A 19,177-nucleotide genomic window follows, 5' to 3' on the forward strand; every position below is an offset into this window, starting at 1 on the left:
ACGACACAGATATAAACTTTGCTGTGTAAACCGCAAATTTATTGGTCGTCGAGTGGATTATCACTATCGTCTCTAAAGCGCCCCGAAGGTGCGTCTATTAGAATAAGGATCTAGCGACGATCGGATCGCTAGAAAAATAGATGTACTTCTGTCCGACCCTCCCACGTTTAGATACAGCTTGGGAACTCGATTTTACACGCTACATCGGCGCTACATTGTTTCGAGGAAACGGATTTTCGGGGCCGTGGCAATGGATTTCGCCGAAAGGTCAAACGCCTCTCGACACGCGGGAAACTCGCCGCGCCTCACTGCACATACAAATACTCTACTCTTCCGGAAGGATTCATCGCGTGGTTACGTACTTAAAGAGATTGAATCATTAACAATTTCACGGAATCGCGAGCAGGCAGTTAATTTCCGTGCGCTAGGAGCGATTCCGCAATCACGCATATACGCATGAACGTTACATCTGAAATTATATCTCTCTTGTGTGCACGAACGACTTTCCTCTTCCCACGCGCGCGCGCGCGGATGTTCCGTTTTCAAGCGGAACTCTCTTTGGGCGCCGTGACGCGTCGCCTTAACGGGGCTATACCTTGAATTTACTTTGTTGAATACCCCGATACTCCTCGATACTGCGCCTTAAAATGCCACTTAAGTGCATCGTCAAGCGTGATTCCCGAATGAAAGTAACGCGGCGCGAGTGACACTTTCTCAGGTTTATGAGTGCAAGGCTTCATTCGCAATCGCTTTCGGGACATCGTAACGTTTTCATGAGGATCATAAAAAGAAGCTTCGTAAAAAAAGATTCCGTTTTCACTTCTCGACGTGCGGCGATCAAAGTCACGGCTCGGACCTTGAACAGCGACACACTTGTATTGAAGAGATTATCTCCATTATAATAATCGGTGCTCAAACATAAATCTTATCAGGATTTTAAGTGCTGATTCTCCTAATTCACTTAGGTGCCCAAAACAGCGTTATAAATCCAGCTTTTAGATTCTACTATGCAGCATTCCTGATGCGATTCTTGTCCGAAGAAGAAGCTGCTAACCGATTCGCCGAGTTAAAAATGGTTTCCACGTCGGGCAAAAGTCGGTGGTACATAAATAAGGAATAAAGAATGGAGCCAGGTAGAAAATAGGATCCGCGTGCAAACGATTAATTTTGCATTCCATCCCACGTTCGAGCCGCGTCTCATCCCTTTAAATCCTAGGTTTCCATTTTTCCTTCCATAATTAAATCTCCGTTTTAGAAATTATACTTATAGGTTTCAAGATTATACCATGTTCATGTCTTCCTTCGTCTAAGTTAGATGAAGTTGAAAGTTTCACGAAGAATATTAAATATTATCATAATATTCGTACGTCGTCATCGCGAATGTAATAATTTTTCCAGATAAATTCTCAGTGATAGGGATTTAATTATTCATCGATTTTTCGTCTTCTCTGATAAACAGGACCTCGCTTCTTTGCTGATGTCCTCCTGAGAGGTGGCAGCACGATCCGGAAGGTGAAAGTCCCACGACGAAGGGGGAAGGAGTAGTGGTGCACATATAGAGGGGCGGAGAGGGCGCGGCTTGTCCAGACGTTCTCTGTCCTGACGACGACGACGATGTCGCCGAAGTTGATATTTCTGCTGGGATCCCTGTGTCTACTCGCCGGTAAGTGCTATCTATTTTATTTACAATTTAACCGTGCAAAAATTTCTCGCGTCGCGTCCTTGACGCCTATTCGAGTTGCACCATTCACAGTCATTAAAGTTGGAGTCTGATTTTTAAATCTCTATTTTAATAAAGTAACTGTGACCGAAGAAGTAGAGATATGAATCTTAAAATTATTGGAAATCGTAAGAGTTTGAATATTGCGTAATAAAGTGAAAAAAAAATGCCGTCAGTAGACATTGAAATATTGAAATTGTAAATAAAGATGAGAGAGAATTTTTGAAATCGACGTTGACAGCGCGTATTTAAAAAAAAGACAGAGAGAAAGAGAGAGAGAGAGAGAGAGAGAGAGAGAGAGAGAGAAATAAAACCTACTTTGGAGAACCCCACTGTCGCTTTCCCCTCCCCCGTTGCCCTGACATTTTCAAGACTTTCTACTTCTACCGGAGTTCACCGACCCCTCCTTCGATCCGCGATCGCGAAGCGCACGTTCGTGTCGTGAACCGATCGTGACATTTTCAACGATTAATCGAATTCATCTCCGCTTTGTCCCCGTGCGAAATGTCACATTCAATTCCGCTTTGAAGTCCATCTTCGATCACGCCAATTGATCCTAATATCTACTACAACGTTTATTATCATCTACGGAAATTTTCATTAAAGATTTTCGAAAGCTTCAACGCATAAGTTATTTAAAAATTAGGACAACCTTTATCCGAGAATCCTTACTACTGAATTCTGCAACATAATTTATACAATTTCTAAAAAATTTTATTATTATTAAACGTCGTGACTGTCACGCAAAAAAGCTATAAATTGAATTTAATAGAAAGTGAATGGTATGACTCATTCGTGACGCAAAAAATGAGCATTATTAATCAGTAAATCATATTTCTGTCCGCAGGGACGCAGGTCAGAGCGCAAGATGATGAAGGCGGCGACGGACTTGACGCGAACGCCGAGGAACTTTGTCAGGACAGGCCGGGCGACGAATACTTTCGCTTGAGCGTTGAAGGAGACTGTCGTGATGTCGTGAGGTAAGTCGCGCCGTATTATTTCATCCGCGAATACAGGATCGGATCGAGCCAGTTCAGTGCAGCACCGTCCCCGAGCAGAATATTACATAAACTTATACTATTTCACGCAAAAAGTAATAAAAAATTCAAGCACCGGTTTTCCAAGAACTTGAAGAACACCGGCAAGTTGTCTCCGCGCTTTACATGATTATAATTATATCGTTTTATGTAATGCGTTTAATTTACAGCGACCGCGGGTGAATGGAATCGCGTAAGGTGAATCGGGTTTTTAATATAAAAAAAAGCTAGCTCGCTGACTCACTTCCGCCTGTACCTCGACTTATATCACTGACTCTACCGGTCGCCAGGAAGCAGACTTGTCAGACTCAATCACTATGTACTTTCCCCGGATCGCGCCGGTTCTAATCTTGCTAATTTAATCCTATTCGCCCACTTTTATTCACTATTATACACATATGTTCAAGAGAACTTTGCTTAAAATTATTAATTGCCCGTTAAAAGATCGCAGGAAGCGAGACGCATGCGACATTTTGGTTATCTCTCGTTCGGCACCATGACAGAGAATGTATAAGCTCCAAGGGCACCCGGTTTTGATAGAACGCATAATAAATATCCCGGAATGCAGATGACGTCGATGACAATAGGTCATCGGTTGGTAAAAATAACGTCAATCGTTATTCATTGATCCAGGATGTGACTGATCAAGAATGCTTCGATCAAATTTTCCAGGACTCAAGGCGATCTGGTAGATGCAGCCCCGAGACCAGTTTAACATTTCCCTTGCCATTTGATATTTTTTTATAGTCGACACGAATAAGCTTTCCTTTATCGCATTCCTAATACAGCAATCATCGTGCCTTCGTTTATTCAACGAGTTTCGTTCACGCGAGTACGACCGGCAAAACCTAAAATCACGTCAGCGGAATACAATAGAAGCGCATAAACTCTATATTACTCATATTACGTTGCGACAATGGCTCAACGCGTAACGCTCGTTTATAATATGTCGATGCACATATACTTGCTTGTTGTAAACGTATTGTTTCATCTCTATTGTATTTCGCGCTTAATTATTTTGCGAATCGAAGGGAAATTCGAAATTACTGCTCACGTTCGAAGCTACACTGCAAGGTGCGTGCGAAAAGATTTTCGATATGAGAATGATCTTAGGTGCGACAAAGCCACCGAGATCGGGGTGACCAGGCTGGCGACGGTGCGGTGCCCCACGGGTCTCGCGTTCGACATCGAGCGGCAGACCTGCGACTGGAAGACGAACGTGAAGAACTGCGATCAGCTCGAGAGTAAGCGAACGTCACGTCTTTTTCCCTAGTTTAGACTCACGCAGGCACCCTTTGTTTTCTGTCCCGGCTCCGGCAGGTGTACAAGGTCCGGCCTGAAGCAAATCACGTGTCCCAGCGGACTGGCCTTTGACGTGGACAAACAGACCTGCGACTGGAAGGGCAAAGTCACCAACTGTGACAAGCTCGAGAGTAAGTCGGAGAATCGGCGATGGCGGCCGGCCAATCTCGCCGGTCAGATCGCCGATTCCCCTCGTAGACTCGCAACGTAGCACGCACCGTTCGTATCATTAGCAACTAACGCATGATACCGTTTTCACGCACCTAAACGCAGTCTCGCATCCACGATGCGGAGCGACCCTGAACGTCTCTGAACACTCATCGAGAGGTATCGAATAAAGGATGAAAATAGAGATACCGTTTTTGGAAATGAAATTTTCTCAAATTGCTCGAAAGTCTTCGCGATCGATCACGATTTTGTTCCGATAACGCCGTTACCCAATTACGACCAAGAAGTCGCTTCTTTTAATCGCGATACGAGACATTGCGCAACCGTTTTTTCGTTACGTAAGCAACGTGGCTCGAAAAAGCCAGCTATGCGAAACTTTCCAACGACGCGCGAATGCCATTAAACCGGAAAGCGCGCATTAACACGACGACGGGATTCGACGCGAGATTGATCGCGAGTGAGGAAACAAGGGGGGGAATTTGTACTTTCAGAGCGGAGAGCGATTAACGATCGAAAATGCCCGGGTCCCCGATACTTTCGAGAGACGTTTCACGCCCGACGCGCCGCGGGGATTTCTCGCCCGACGACTTTCGTCCTGAAGCTCGAGGCGAGTCTCGATGGGGGATTGGTTTCGATTTTCAGCGAAAGTATCGGGGCCCAGCGGGGGCTCCATTCTATGCCTCATCGTTTCGAGCGAAACGAAAACGTTTCAGAGACGCGATGGTCGTGAAAACATCGAGCGGCTAACCCGGTTTCGAATCCTCGAAACTATCTCCCCGTATATTTTTTTCATGCAATTTCCACGACTCACCGCGCATATGACTAACAAAACTGCACTTTCCAATGGAGTTGGACGAAGAGACCAGTGTTCTCGATTCCGTTCCGGTTTAATAGTCCACCGTCCTCGTTTCAACTATTTAGAAGATGGTTATTAAATATTTTATACGGGCATCAGTTAACTTTTCTTTTTTTTTTATAATGACGTTGAGAATTCCTTCTGCTGAAGAATCTCTCTTTTCACGGAAGGCAATTTCAACTCACGCTAATTCTCCCTCGCCGCAATTGAGTTAACCGAACGTTTAATGTGATATTTGATTCTTGCGGTTTCGTCCAATTTTTTACTGGACTTGCTGTCAGCTTAACGTCGGTCTGTCGTCAAATCGTTAACACTATGTTGCGTGCCGGTGCGCACGCGGAAGACTATTACGCTTCCGCGTTACGACACTGTTCCCTTGTGAGCGGCGATAACCGGTAGCGAAAATATTTATCTCGCGCGAACGTATATTAGACATATCTCGTTTAACGACAGCAGAGGCATTTACTTTTGAGTGACAGCGTTCGAAGTCGGTTACTGAGTAAACGGATCTCGCGCTAAGTGATTTCCGCCGTAAGAGATCACGGGGAGGGGGGGAGAGGAGAGCAACGTTTGCGCAAAGACGTGCATAAAGTCACATGTTGCAATTCGCGCATTGATAATCTCTCTACTTCGGGGATAATCACGATTTTTGCCACCGGTGTTTCAAAACGTAATTCCATTTAACGCACCGCTGCGTTCGATTCTTATTCCACTGAGTACGAACTTGTTTAGATAAATTAATTCTGATACCTCGAACGACCATCAGATAAACTTTAAAAGTATTAGAACATAATCGCGGTATTTATTTCGCATCGTACGTTACCGCCAACGATGCAAATTTCAAATGTCACGAGTCTTTCTTTGCAGTTTTAAATACAAGTCAACAAATTGGCACGCAATAATTTTCTAACATTTAGCGATCTCCCTTCTCCCCCTAATTCGCTCCAGGTACGAGGTTTCACGTATTCGTTCGCCGATCTTTCTCTCTACATCCAGATCGGTTTCGCTTCGGCGATCTGGCCTCCTTTACAGGAGTAGCTCCTCGCTACTCGGTCAGTCGTCTGACCGGCTTGCTTTTACTACTGAAGTCTCGCGCGCGATCAGTCCGATCGTTAATCTCATTGAGAGAGAGAGACTCCTCTTTCGCCAGTAATTCTCGTCTCTCACGAGCGTCAGACGGCGAGAAATGGTAACGCGACTTTTTCACGTCCATTTTCCGTAATTTCAATGTCTGTCGCAGCTGTCGATCGGTAAACTTTCCTTTGATCACAATTACGGTAATTAAGCTAAAAGGTGTAGGAAACAAGAATCATCGATTTCCAAGCGACAGAAGAATCCACATGGAGAGTTTTAACAAATTGAATCTTCACGAATGCGAGTTAATAACAAACAAGTTAATAACAAAAAGAGATGACGTTATTCATTTCACGTTTCATCAATTAATTCTGAAAATCGCGATATCATCAAACACGCCAAATTCCTCCATGCCCACGCTGCTTTATACTCTAATTTCATTTTGCAATAGTTATTCTCGCTCCTCTAGTTTCGCTCGCACCACATCACATTTCCAAAGCTCATTTTTTATCTCTCTCTTTCTTTCTCTCTGCCTCTCTCATTCTCTCATACACACGAATAACGGCTTGCGTGCATCGCTGCCAGTCGACGAGGCAGACAAATGCCGAGTCAAAGTTTATCTTTTAGAGTCGCCGTCGAGCGAAAGATAAACAGTCTTCCTGCGAAAACCGGTAAAGAGGTTGCAGGACGAGCCGTATACATTTTACCCTTTTGTGGATAATGAAACGAGAAGCTTTGAGAAGCGTTGACTGACCGACAAAATGTGCACTTTGTAGTGGACGGCAAATGTAAAAAAAAAAAAAAAAAAAAAAACTGGAGGACGAAAATAAAAGAGGACGACAAACGAGACGAGACGAAAGCCATTCCGACGGAGGATCAAAATAAGAAAAAAGAAATTCGGAGGGCAGTGGCGTAGGAACGAGCACGTCCGTCAAGGCGTTCTCTTCTCCGAAAGAATTGCGAGAGCTCGAAATCCTTGAGCTATCTGTATATATACATTATGTGTATATACTCCGCCACCACGCGTTAAAAAAGTACACAGAGTAGAGACTTAATATGTTACTGTGTTCGCTAGGGTGGACAAGGTATAGGCTGCGGAAATTGGGTGGCACGAATTAATTCAGCACGACCTCCCCCAGCTTAACAGTTTTATCTTGCATCTTCGTATTTTCGCCAAGTCTATTATGTAGAACGACACACGGTTCCTACGCTGCTGCGTGTAAATAAACGGGGAACAGTCGCATTCGGGCCTTGATTACACCTGTAGCTGGTCAAGTGAATTACTTAGAGCACCAACAGCAGTTAGAATTTCATATTCAGTAGATAACCATAAAGTGCCCGTTACGAAATCTTAATTACCTTGATTATACCTTGATTATATCTATAGTTCTTCACGTGAATTACGTGGAGCATGATAACAATCTCATATAATATTCGGTAACTTGCCTTAAACCATTTTACGAGATTTTTCATCTATTTTGGTATAATTTAATGATATCGATTTAGTTTGAATCAATACTTAATAAAGAAAATAGCGCTCTGAACGGTAATTAATTGATATACGTTATGGTCGATTGATTGAAAGCGCAATAAGTGTATATTGTACTGGGCATTCTATGGTTATTCTATTGATATTCGATGGATTCCTATACACCTGCTCGATATTTTGGATGGTAGTCAATTTGTGGACGAGCGTCTAACGGAGATTGCGTTTTACAGAGCCGCGTAAGGTCTTGCCCATCCTCAAGACCGACGAACCCATTTGCCCGGAGGGGAAATTGTCGTGCGGTAACGGCGAATGCGTCGACAAGGAACTCTTCTGTAATGGCAAGCCCGACTGCAAGGACGAGTCCGACGAGAACGCCTGCAGTAAGTGTTGCAACGTACAATACTGCGTTCGCCTACTGTGATCGTGTGATGTTAACGCGAGCCGATCCCACATTTGGATTACAATCATGTTGCGCAATATAATCGGCGTCGAGTAATTATTAAGCTATTGAAGTGGATGTATAATGATGTCTTTAATAACTTCAGTATCAAAAGACGGCTCGACACGTGTATAATGGCGCTTTAAGTTAAATTCTTCTTAAGTAAAGAAATTATTTTAATATTCTTAATCAATACATGTTATTGAAAAAAACATTCGTGTTACAGCCGTGGAGACCGATCCCAATCGCGCACCGGATTGCGATCCCACGCAATGCGTCCTGCCCGATTGCTACTGTTCGGCCGATGGCACCCGTATACCCGGCAACATCGATCCCCAGCAAGTGCCGCAGATGATCACGATCACTTTCAACGGCGCCGTGAACGTGGACAATATCGATCTCTACGAGGAGATCTTCAACGGGCAACGACAGAACCCGAACGGCTGCCAGATTCGCGGTACATTCTTCGTTTCTCATAAGTACACCAACTATTCGGCGGTGCAGGATCTTCATCGACGCGGTCACGAGATCTCGGTGTTCTCGTTAACGCACAAGGAGGACCCGCAATATTGGAGCCAGGGTACGTACGACGACTGGCTGGCGGAGATGGCCGGCGCCAGGCTGATCATCGAGCGTTTCGCCAACATCACCGATGGCTCCATCATCGGCGTGCGGGCGCCCTACCTCAGGGTCGGCGGTAACAAGCAGTTCGAGATGATGGCCGATCAGTTCTTCGTGTACGACGCCTCCATCACCGCGTCTCTGGGGCGCGTGCCAATTTGGCCGTACACGTTGTACTTCAGGATGCCGCACAAGTGCAACGGCAACGGCGGTAATTGCCCGTCGAGGTCGCATCCAGTCTGGGAGATGGTGATGAACGAGCTGGACCGCAGGGACGACCCTACCTTCGACGAGTCCCTGCCGGGTTGTCACATGGTCGACTCCTGCTCCAACATCCAGACCGGCGAGCAATTCGCTCGTCTGCTCCGGCACAACTTCAACAGGCATTTCAACACCAACCGAGCACCACTCGGTCTTCACTTCCACGCGTCCTGGCTGAAGAGCAAGAAGGAGTATAAGGAAGAACTGATCAAGTTTATTGAGGAGATGATCGCCAGGAGCGACGTGTACTTCGTTACTATGGTTCAGGTGAGAGATCGAGCTTGCATTATTGACAATCATTGATGCATTCGTCATGCGTTAAAAATCCAAAGTTTCACATCTCGTTTCTCTTCCAGGTGATTAAGTGGATGCAGCAGCCCACTGAGCTGTCCGCGCTTAGAGATTTCCAGGACTGGAAGGAGACCTGTGACGAAAAGGGTCTACCTTACTGCTCGTTGCCCAACGCCTGTCCTCTGACGACCAGAGAGCTGCCCGGCGAGACCCTGCGTCTCTTCACCTGCATGGAGTGCCCCAACAACTATCCGTGGCTGCTGGATCCGACCGGCGACGGCTTCTCCGCGAGAAAGTGATCTTATCATCCGCGAGACGAGCAACGCGCCGACGCGTCGACCGGCCGCGCGATCCGGTTATCAAAGATCGATCGTTTTTCCGGCAAGTCCAAAAATCCACGTCGGATAAAAATGTGGTAATCGACCACGGCGCGAAACGAGGGCGCAGCTCTGAAAGACATGGAGAAAGCAATCGGGCGACGGGCGCGTTGAGGCGCGAAATTTCGGCGTGGAGATCCCGGAATCGTTTTATCACACAATTAAAAAGCGGTCACACGCTTGAAGATCGAGCCGTAATACTAATGTTAAAGTGGATCAAAGCGCGTCTCTGCTTTCGCGAGGGAAAACGCACCACGCCCGGTTTCTCTTCCGCGCCTATAACTATTATTATTATTTATGTAAATTAGAATCGGTAAAATCGCACATCGCCGCATGCGGTCGCGAGGATGGTCGCGTATCGATTTCTCGTAGGAAATGCCATCGCGTACGATCGCCGACGAAAACTCGCGGGAAAAAGCTCTTCTCTTTTCTATCCGTGTGACGAGAGCGGTGAGCTACAGTCTTAAGATGCGACTCTTGAAAATCGATGCTCGACGAGAACGAGACAATTCCGCAGACATCCTACTTGTACATACCACCGGATCCTTGCCCCCTCCCCCCTCAATTCTCGTTCTTGTTGTTTTCTGGAGAGTTATATACGATAACAGAACCTCGCGACCGGTGAAGCGAAAGACGAAAAACTAAATGTACCATCCCGTGCCTCTCTGAACATGTACTCCTTAGAATTTAAGCAACGCGCGACATTCTATAAGTACATAATTTTTAGTCCTTATAATTTCTCCGAATAAAAACTGTACGTACAAAAATAATATGTGGGTATTATATACTGACTGTCCCGCAATCATACAATATATTTTATATACATAATCGCTATAATATAATAATAATTATATCAAAAGATCTCATAATAAAGATCATAATACTGATGTGATGCTTTATAGTAAAAAAATTAAATAATGTATAATAACATATTTACAAGTTTAAGCCCGTAATTGAATGTTTAAATCTAAATATCTACTATAAAAATCTTTAAAGATTGATTTCTGCATCATATTATACAACATTTAATTCTGCAACTTCTGCAAGAATGTAGATATTAATTCTAATTTTTGCATTTTAAGAAATTGGTTTTAACTTCTGCATGTTAAGGAATTGGTTTTATCTTTGATTTAGCCGTCGTATATTCTTGCGAGATGCAACATTTAGCTTCTCTTTCAGGATATTATTAAGCATTTTCACCACGACAAGGTCATCATAGAAGGGACTTATTAAAATTAGGTAAAAGGGGCTTACATTGTCTAAAAAAAAATAAATAAATAAAAAATTCATCGCTGCTACGAAATATTTAATATATTAAGATAATTATCAAATTTATTTTTATTTACTCATTTTCTTAAATATCATGCTGTTTCTTTATTAATATTTACTAGCACTTTTTCTGGTAAATAATATTTACTAACAATTAATATTTTTAAGCAACAACGCTATTTTTGCTGAAGAAAAACACCCAAAAAGAGTATTCTATTTACAAAGTGAAATTCCTGTAATCTCATATTCTAAGCAAAAACTTTTACAGATATAATCTGTATACAAGAAAAAAATGATATTAAGAAGAGCCTGAAGAGCAAGATTGTAGATGCAAAAAATTTTTCTAATTGTAAAAATATTGTGCTTAGAATATTTTCCTCTTGATTTTAGAGGATTCCTCTTGAGGCCATATATAAGAATAAAATTTAAGATTTAGAGGATTCTGCTAAAACTAAGATTTTTTTTGGTAAATATATAGCTTGACAGCCTTTATATTTTTAATACACTTTCTTAGGCACTTATTTCTAATATTTTTGGTTATAGTGGTTTTTTATATACCTTATAATTCAGTATTTAATTTCCTGCCTTACTGTACTACATAGGCTAGATTCGGGGAGCGCACTATTAGCGCTATTTGCTTATTCTATCCTTGTTTTACACCTGATGAGCGATAAAGATAGAACGGTGCAATAGCGCTAATATCGCGCTCCCCGAACGCAGCCAATATTATATTCTTTATTATATTTTATATTATTTCAATAATTGGATTGACTAACTTCGTTTAATAATCTACGATTTATTAAATCTAATTTTAAATTTTAAATTTTATTTTTTAATTTTTAATTAAAATTAAAAATAAAAAAATTTTTTACTTTTTAAATTTTTAAATTTTTAAATTTGTTTTAATTTCTCAAAATTATACTCTGCCATATTATTTATTTTTTAATTTATCTGTTTTTAAAGTATAAACAAAAGTGATTTGTACACATAAAATTCTTAAAATATAGAAACATTTTCATATCTTTTAAAGAAGCCGCTACTTTCTACAATAAGTAATAACAATAATTTAGTAATCAACTTTACTGTGCACGTGCCAGCTATTTATTTAAGATACCGGATTTTTGCTTTTACATACGTACATATATAAATATGCGCGTTAAATTTTGCTAACAGCACCATGACTAGCAGTTGCATACAATTTTCGGACATAGTTGGATTCGTGGTTATTGAAGCGTGATTATTTCAATTTCAATATATACAATATGCATATATTCTTGGAAGTAATTCTCACGAAAACTATTGCAAGTGATTCGTGAATAGGCTCGTAACTGTATAGACAAAATTATGTTTAAAGAAATCAAGAATCAAAAACGTGTAAAAAATACTTTGTTACAATACAATTTTTTACAAATCTGATGTAAAAAAATGTATCAAAATGAGATCAAGGTTGCTGGAGGTGATACGGCAAAAACATGGCGACATCTCATACTTTGAGGATACGTATGTTGATGTCGATTGTGGATGATAGTGATGGAGAGGAGTGTATAGTTGGATGTAACGATGTTATGTGGAGGATGCGTCTCCAAAAATATCATGCGACTCTCTACGAGTCGCGATGGTGCCACTTCAGTCGGCGCGGTCGAGCGCTCGCGAGAAAACGTGGTTAATTACTGTGGTGCCATCCCGGTAAGGGCACACGTGGCCACCATATTAAAACAAAAAAAAAATCTAATTGACAAAATAATATAATTTTCTGTAATAATATTGTTCTAATAATCACATTTCATTGTTGGAGAAATTCATTCAGCTCAATTTTATATAATGTTTAATTTTTTATATAACGCTTATGCACTTATTATGTATTTAAAATTTATTTAACTTTTTGCAATTTTATTTTTTAAAGTACGTTTTATATATGTTAATTTATTGAAGAAAATTTTGTTATACATTGGAACAGTTAAATGATATTAATGAAAGCATCTCATATAAAATGTAAAAAACCCCTTTTAATTATATGAATAAATTTCTCAGTTAAAAGATCCAATGTAAAATGTATATACCTATAATGCATGTATACACGTGTGCACAGATAAAGTTTCTTCGTTTAGTCATTGGAATCATTAAAATACGACAGTCAGCGTATAATTTTCTTGGTGCCGTTTTTTAAAACAATTATCTCCTCCTCCTGTGTCAGATACGTACCCATATTCAATGTTAATAGAATGTCCCCCGTCTACGTGTTCCTTGCTCACATTTATCCTTGCGCGCATTTTCTTATCTCAGTCGTGGTACATTTGTGGTCCCGTTTACCACGAGCACCAACCGTATCTCGAGTTATAAAGAACCTGTTAACTTTCCTCAGTTCTTACGCGTTTTGACGAGGAGAATTCTGTGAGAACCATTCCTTGCGCGGTGAAAAAAAGAACTAGTTGACAGAAAGGTTGAGTAATTAACCGGTTTACCTGCAGCGGCGATCGAATATCGCAACAGTGATCGAAAATTGTGAATTTTTATTTGTTCATTTGCAAGTGAAGAAATTAGATAAATTGAAAAATATTTCCCGCTGTGCTTAGAAACGTCAGTAAGATGACGCGACGAAACAAAGACTACCTTGAAGATATGTTGAACATGTCGGATCTCCCAGACACTAATGACTGCCAAAGCGAAATCCCCGAATTCTTCGCGGGATGCAACGTTTTGATAACCGGTGGATCCGGTTTTCTCGGCATTCTTTTAATAGAGAAGTTGTTACGGTAAAAGGATATTTTAACATAAAAGGCTTTGTATAAAAAATCGGATGCAAATAACTTATTAAAATGCATTAATACAATATAAACTGATTTTTAACGTGAGGCATTTTAGTAATGTTCACTTTATTACAATAAATAATATATTATTAGAATCACAAATTCCGTATAAAACATTACGTTGTTCAATTTTTATCACATTAAATAGTGATAGAAATTGATCGTTTTTAATAGATTGTATTATCTACATATATTATATTAAATTCGGGGGTGAATTATAGAATCCTTCGCATACCGTAGCGAATCACGGATGTATCAAGCTAGTATATATATAATATATTGTATATGTTGAAAATTTTATTAAAAATAAATAACATTTTTATAGATGTTGTCCGGATATAGGAAAGCTGTACGTATTCATGAGAGCGAAAAAAGAAAAATCACCTGAACAAAGGATCAAAGAGCATTTTGATAACTCTGTTAGTATATAATATAAATAATATATAAAATAATAAGTATATAATATAATATGTTATAATATAATATTAAATAAAATATTAAATAAATATGCATATAATTAGATTAAAAATGTTTACCATCATATTTCTTCAATTTTTTTTCAGGTTTACGACAGACTGAAGAAAGAGCAACCTAACTTTAGTACCAAAATAATAATGATAGAAGCCGATTTAAGCAAGTTGGATCTCGGATTGTCGCAGGAAAGTCGAGAACGTCTTTTAGACACAAACGTAATTTTCCACGCGGCAGCGACTGTACGATTTAACGAAGCGATTCGAATAGCGGTGAACATAAACGTAAGAGGAACGAAGCAGCTTCTTCTTATCGCGAAAGAAATGCCGAATTTAAAGGTATGTAAAAGAAAGATTATTTTAATCAAGTTTTCAGATTTGTAAAAATTCAACTTACATAGTTTAAAATATTTTTTAGGCATTCGTTTATGTATCCACTGCATTTGCTTATTGTGTGCACAATTTCATTGAAGAAAGACATTATCCACCGCCTATAGAAACCGATAAGATTTTGACCTTACTCGATATTCTAGACGATGAAAAATTAGACAAATTTACACCATCGTAAGTGCCTTTCAATAAAATTAAAAGAGTCAAGTATTATTCAGGTCACTAGCATGCATTTTTTTACATTAATTAACTAACTTATTGCGATGTATTTTTTATAATTGTATACGAGCAGCATTTTTAATTTCTTACTTTTCTATTTTGCAATTAATCAAAAAGATAATTTGTCGATAAGATAATTTGCTAATCAATAAAGAAAATTTGCATGTTTTTTTGATTAAAAAATTTCTTATTTATATATTTTTTAATTTTTGTTTCTTATATTATGTAATACATATACGCTTACACTTGACGCGAGACACTGCTGTATCTGTTCATATGAATACAGATTAATAGGTAAATGGCCGAATTCATATGCATATACAAAGGCGATCGCTGAAGATACTGTTCGACAATACAGTGTCGGAATTCCAACCTGTATCGTACGACCATCGATTGTAACATCAACGGCCGAGGCGCCTGTAGAAGGCTGGATCAACAATGTCTATGGTGCTATGGGTGTAGTCGTGGGGTGTGCCCTAGGTTTGTTACGTACACTGCATCTCGATCTTGAAAATGTGGCAGAGATAGTGCCTGCAGATTATGTCATTTCACATTTTATCGCCGCGAGTTGGGACACTGCTAAAAGAAAGTAAGCTTACACTTCAAAAATACAATAAATATTTAATATTTAGTCAGAGACAAATTTTCAAATTGAAAAATGCCGGGGCAAACTCGACACTTCGCCTGATCGACACAATTTGGTCTGGAACTTATTTTTTATTGTCTGAAACTAAACATACATTGTTTATTGTGTATTTAGAAAATACAAAAATTCGGAATGAAGTAAAACAATCATTGGAAATAATGAGAACAAAAATTGTTGAACATTCAATTATTTTCATCTAAACTCATGTCTGAAAAACAATGTATGCAAATAAATTCGCGATTAGACGTGCGTACACATTTGTCATGGGCCACATAGCTGCATGACAAGAATCGTGTGTTATTGGGAGCCGATAAAACGCCGGTGTCGACTTTGGCCCGAACGTCGTTTTTCACTTTTGTCACTTCAAAAATATACAAACTTTGAAAATACGCAAAAACTATTATCGGATTCGTATAGAGCATTGAATTTTCCATCAAAATCACTTACCGGTAGATTTGCAAGAGTAAAGCTCGATGAAAAAGTTGAAATTTTCGAGAAATCAAAATTATCGAAATTATCGAAAATCTCTCTAGAAATTTATATAATTTTAAGATTAGATCCTTGTATTCTATAACTTTTATTAATATATCCTTCTCTAAACAACAAAATAGTAGGTACATACAAGATACATATATATAACTTAATCATTTATAATACATATTTTTGTTAGAAATACTCTATTGAGCATCGAGAACGCAAATCCGGATGTTCCAGAAACCGAGAGAGCGCTAATTTACAACTACGTGTCGATATGTCAAAATCCCATTACTTGGAGAAGATTCACTAAATTAAATGAACTGTATGGCACGCAGGTACCGAGCATACATTTTCTCTGGTACTATTTTTTTTTCCCCAGCAAACATAAATTCGTGCACGATGTCTGTACGATATTTTTGCACCTGATACCTGCTATTATAACCGACACTGTGCTTTTTCTCAGCGGCCGAAAACCCATGTAAGAGATTTACCAAGTTCCTAAAGGCATAAAATGCACGATTCGTGGTTCGTAATTCGCAGTTCGCCATTCGCGCCGATTCGCCAGCGGACTGGTTTTTTGACGAAATCAAAGAGATGAAATTCATCTCATTGATTTTGTCCAAAACCGCTCCGCTAGCGAATCGGCGCGAATAGCGAATCGCGAATCACGAATCGTGCAAAGTCTAGCGCCAGCTTAACGAGCACCGCGAATCCCGCAGGATTTAATAAAGTGTAATTTTTCAGGCTATTAAAGACATATAAGAAGATAGACAAGTTCAGTTCTGTAATTTCGCACTTCACGACAAGACAATGGCGATTCAGCAACGACGCTGTTGTAAAGCTCTGGAGTCGTATGAATCCGGCTGATCGACAGATTTTCAATTTCGATATAGATAACTTGACTTGGGATTCATATCTCAGACACATGATACTTGGTATGCGCGTATATATAACTAAAGATCCGATGAGTACCTTAGACAAAGGACGAGAGAAATATAGAAAGTGAGTAATTGCTCCTGCACACATCGCTATTGCTTTTCGCCTCATGAAACTTACGATGATTTTTTTTTCTTTCAGATTGAAGATCGCTCACTATACCCTGTTAACAGTTATCACGATTTTACTAGTATGGGGCTTTATAAGTTTAATAATTCGTATAATGTCATTCTTCTGATCTTGTAGAATTTTGTAACAAATAATTTTTACTTAGTAAAAATAAATTATAATATTAAGAGAAAAATATATAATAGTGAAAATAAATATTTACATCGTTTACACCTTATTGTCTTCCACATCAACTTTATACGTTGCATTTTCACAGAAAAGAATCAATTAGACAGAAATTCAACAGAAATTCTTTTCTATTCAATAATATGTGAGTAATCATTAACCAACGTCTTTCGTGGTAGTTTTTGTCATAAAAAATGCAGAGTATATTTCCTTAATAGATCAATTTCTCACGTACATTTCCTTAATAAATCAAAAAGTTTTTATGCGATATACGCAATATAAATAAACTGCATTTTTAACAAGTTGAAGAAGATAATATTTTATATAAAATGTTATATTATTTAACTATAATCACTTTTCAACGTAATATTTCATATCATATAAATACTATAGATCTACTTTATATAATTCTTTCTTGTTTATATAGTTACTGATATTGTGTTCTACATATTTAGTATCTTATAGTTATACATATTGTATTCAAATAAACAGAGAAGAGGAAACAAATACAGTGCGTTTTACTTTATTTATTAAATTACTTTATCTACAAATATAAGCTTTGAATATGTAAGAAGACGCTGAATATCATGCTATGTACGTATATTACGTACTTTGAACGTATGCTCGTTACGTATGCTACACGTGTTTACGCGGAAACTCAAACTCGAAAGAAATCGCCTGAATCTAATAATAGACTCACATTAATTCGACTCGAATAAAGAAAGTCTTTAAATCATATTTTGGTTTGTCCCTACAATTAAATATTATTATTATTATCAAGTAATTAATTAGTTATTATCAGTTACATTGTTACATATTATTAACAAGATAATAATAATTAAAGAAATATAGACGTCAATAAATAGTTTTTCATAAAATTTTCTCATAAGAAGCAATTTTAAAAATAATTTGTTAAAATTGCTTTGTGTATTATCATTGTAATATCATTAAAAAAAAAAAAATAAATTAAATTAAATTAAATTAGATTTTTCAATAGACTGGCGGTAAATTATGAGCAAAGTATAATTTGCTAAACATGACATGATAGGTCTCAAATACTTTGGAAATTTGTATTCAACATATTATTAAAAGAAATAAACAAATATTTACTTTTTAAAAATTTTAAACAAATAAATTAAAATAAAAAATATTAATTTTTTCCCTCAATTTTCTCAAACAATCCGTTTTGCTCCTTATTTTCGAATATATTTTCCGAAAAATATCAATTATTTACATTAAATTTACAAAATTGATGATAAAACCACAAAAAATGTCATATTAAATCGAAAAGTTGACATTTTAAAAACTTCATAACTCGGAAACCACTTCTATTCCAAAATTGAAATTTTCAGGGTTGTTTAAGGATATAATGAAGTATATTCCCTGAAAATTTCAAAGGATTTCGAGTTGAAAGAAAAAAGTTCTGGCTATCTGAAAATGGCGATTTTTCGAAAATCGATCGGCTTTAGATGGCCATAACTTAACGAAATAGAAGCAATCAAGTAAAAAGTGGGTAGATTTCTTCAGAGTATACCTGAACAAAAAATATCAGTTGCTGATCAACCCTCTACTTCGAAAACTGTAGATATGACAGCATTTCAAAAATAGGAAAAATTTCTCTAAAACAGTGGTTTAGTTAGCAGCTCGCCGTGAAGCCGGACTTGAGTGTAAACCAATGACGAATTTTTTCCTTAAAAGTAGAGGGTTTACAGAAAAGAATGCGGCCTCAAACGAGTCTCTAAGTTATATAGAAGCTGAGATATAAATTTTTGAAAATGACTGAAAAATCGACTTTTTTCAAAATTCAAAAAATTCTCCAGCGGCCGGATTTGATCGAATCGGGCTCAAATTTTCAGGATCATCTCCTTTTCTAGTGTACTTTCGAGGAAAAAATCGGCATCAAAATCGGTTACCCACCCCCGCAACTTTTGGTCGAAAAGTAATGGATCTGCCCATATATATATATATATATATATATATATATAATATATAATACTCTTATTATAATAATATTTAATAATCATATATTTTAAT

The 19,177-nt window shown here is 38.5% G+C and overlaps 2 protein-coding genes across 3 annotated transcripts; both read left to right on the plus strand.

Moving 5' to 3' along the window:
* Positions 1-1,464: 1,464 nt before the first annotated feature.
* Verm (LDLa and CE4_CDA_like_1 domain-containing protein vermiform) lies at positions 1,465-10,405 on the plus strand. 2 transcript variants are annotated; one of them, XM_071775987.1, is made up of 6 exons: positions 1,465-1,663; positions 2,568-2,700; positions 3,871-4,001; positions 7,877-8,026; positions 8,312-9,234; positions 9,324-10,405. In XM_071775987.1, exons 1-6 carry the CDS (start codon positions 1,615-1,617, stop codon positions 9,555-9,557), a joined length of 1,620 nt encoding a protein of 539 aa, XP_071632088.1. In that variant the 5' UTR covers positions 1,465-1,614; the 3' UTR covers positions 9,558-10,405. The 2 variants fall into 2 exon arrangements, with proteins under 2 accessions (XP_071632088.1, XP_071632089.1); XM_071775988.1 differs by lacking the exon at positions 3,871-4,001 and adding an exon at positions 4,078-4,190.
* A 2,796-nt stretch (positions 10,406-13,201) lies between these two features.
* LOC139811292 (fatty acyl-CoA reductase wat-like) lies at positions 13,202-17,460 on the plus strand. The gene is made up of 8 exons (XM_071775474.1): positions 13,202-13,657; positions 14,037-14,130; positions 14,275-14,520; positions 14,600-14,745; positions 15,077-15,379; positions 16,107-16,391; positions 16,658-16,915; positions 16,991-17,460. The coding sequence occupies exons 1-8, from the start codon at positions 13,491-13,493 to the stop codon at positions 17,085-17,087; spliced, it is 1,596 nt and encodes a 531-aa protein (XP_071631575.1). The 5' UTR covers positions 13,202-13,490; the 3' UTR covers positions 17,088-17,460.
* Positions 17,461-19,177: the final 1,717 nt, after the last annotated feature.

Source organism: Temnothorax longispinosus, chromosome 4, assembly GCF_030848805.1.
Source record: "Temnothorax longispinosus isolate EJ_2023e chromosome 4, Tlon_JGU_v1, whole genome shotgun sequence".
NCBI lineage: Eukaryota > Metazoa > Arthropoda > Insecta > Hymenoptera > Formicidae > Temnothorax > Temnothorax longispinosus.

Bases quoted from the DNA above. Each gene is read 5' to 3' on its own strand.
- Verm (XM_071775987.1), top strand. From the start codon at position 1,615: ATGTCGCCGAAGTTGATATTTCTGCTGGGATCCCTGTGTCTACTCGCC. The intron at 2,701-3,870 runs GTAAGTCGCGCC...GAATGATCTTAG, and splicing joins GACTGTCGTGATGTCGTGAG to GTGCGACAAAGCCACCGAGA. The intron at 9,235-9,323 runs GTGAGAGATCGA...TTTCTCTTCCAG, and splicing joins ACTTCGTTACTATGGTTCAG to GTGATTAAGTGGATGCAGCA.
- LOC139811292 (XM_071775474.1), top strand. From the start codon at position 13,491: ATGACGCGACGAAACAAAGACTACCTTGAAGATATGTTGAACATGTCG. The intron at 13,658-14,036 runs GTAAAAGGATAT...ACATTTTTATAG, and splicing joins TTAATAGAGAAGTTGTTACG to ATGTTGTCCGGATATAGGAA. The intron at 16,916-16,990 runs GTGAGTAATTGC...TTTTTCTTTCAG, and splicing joins GGACGAGAGAAATATAGAAA to ATTGAAGATCGCTCACTATA.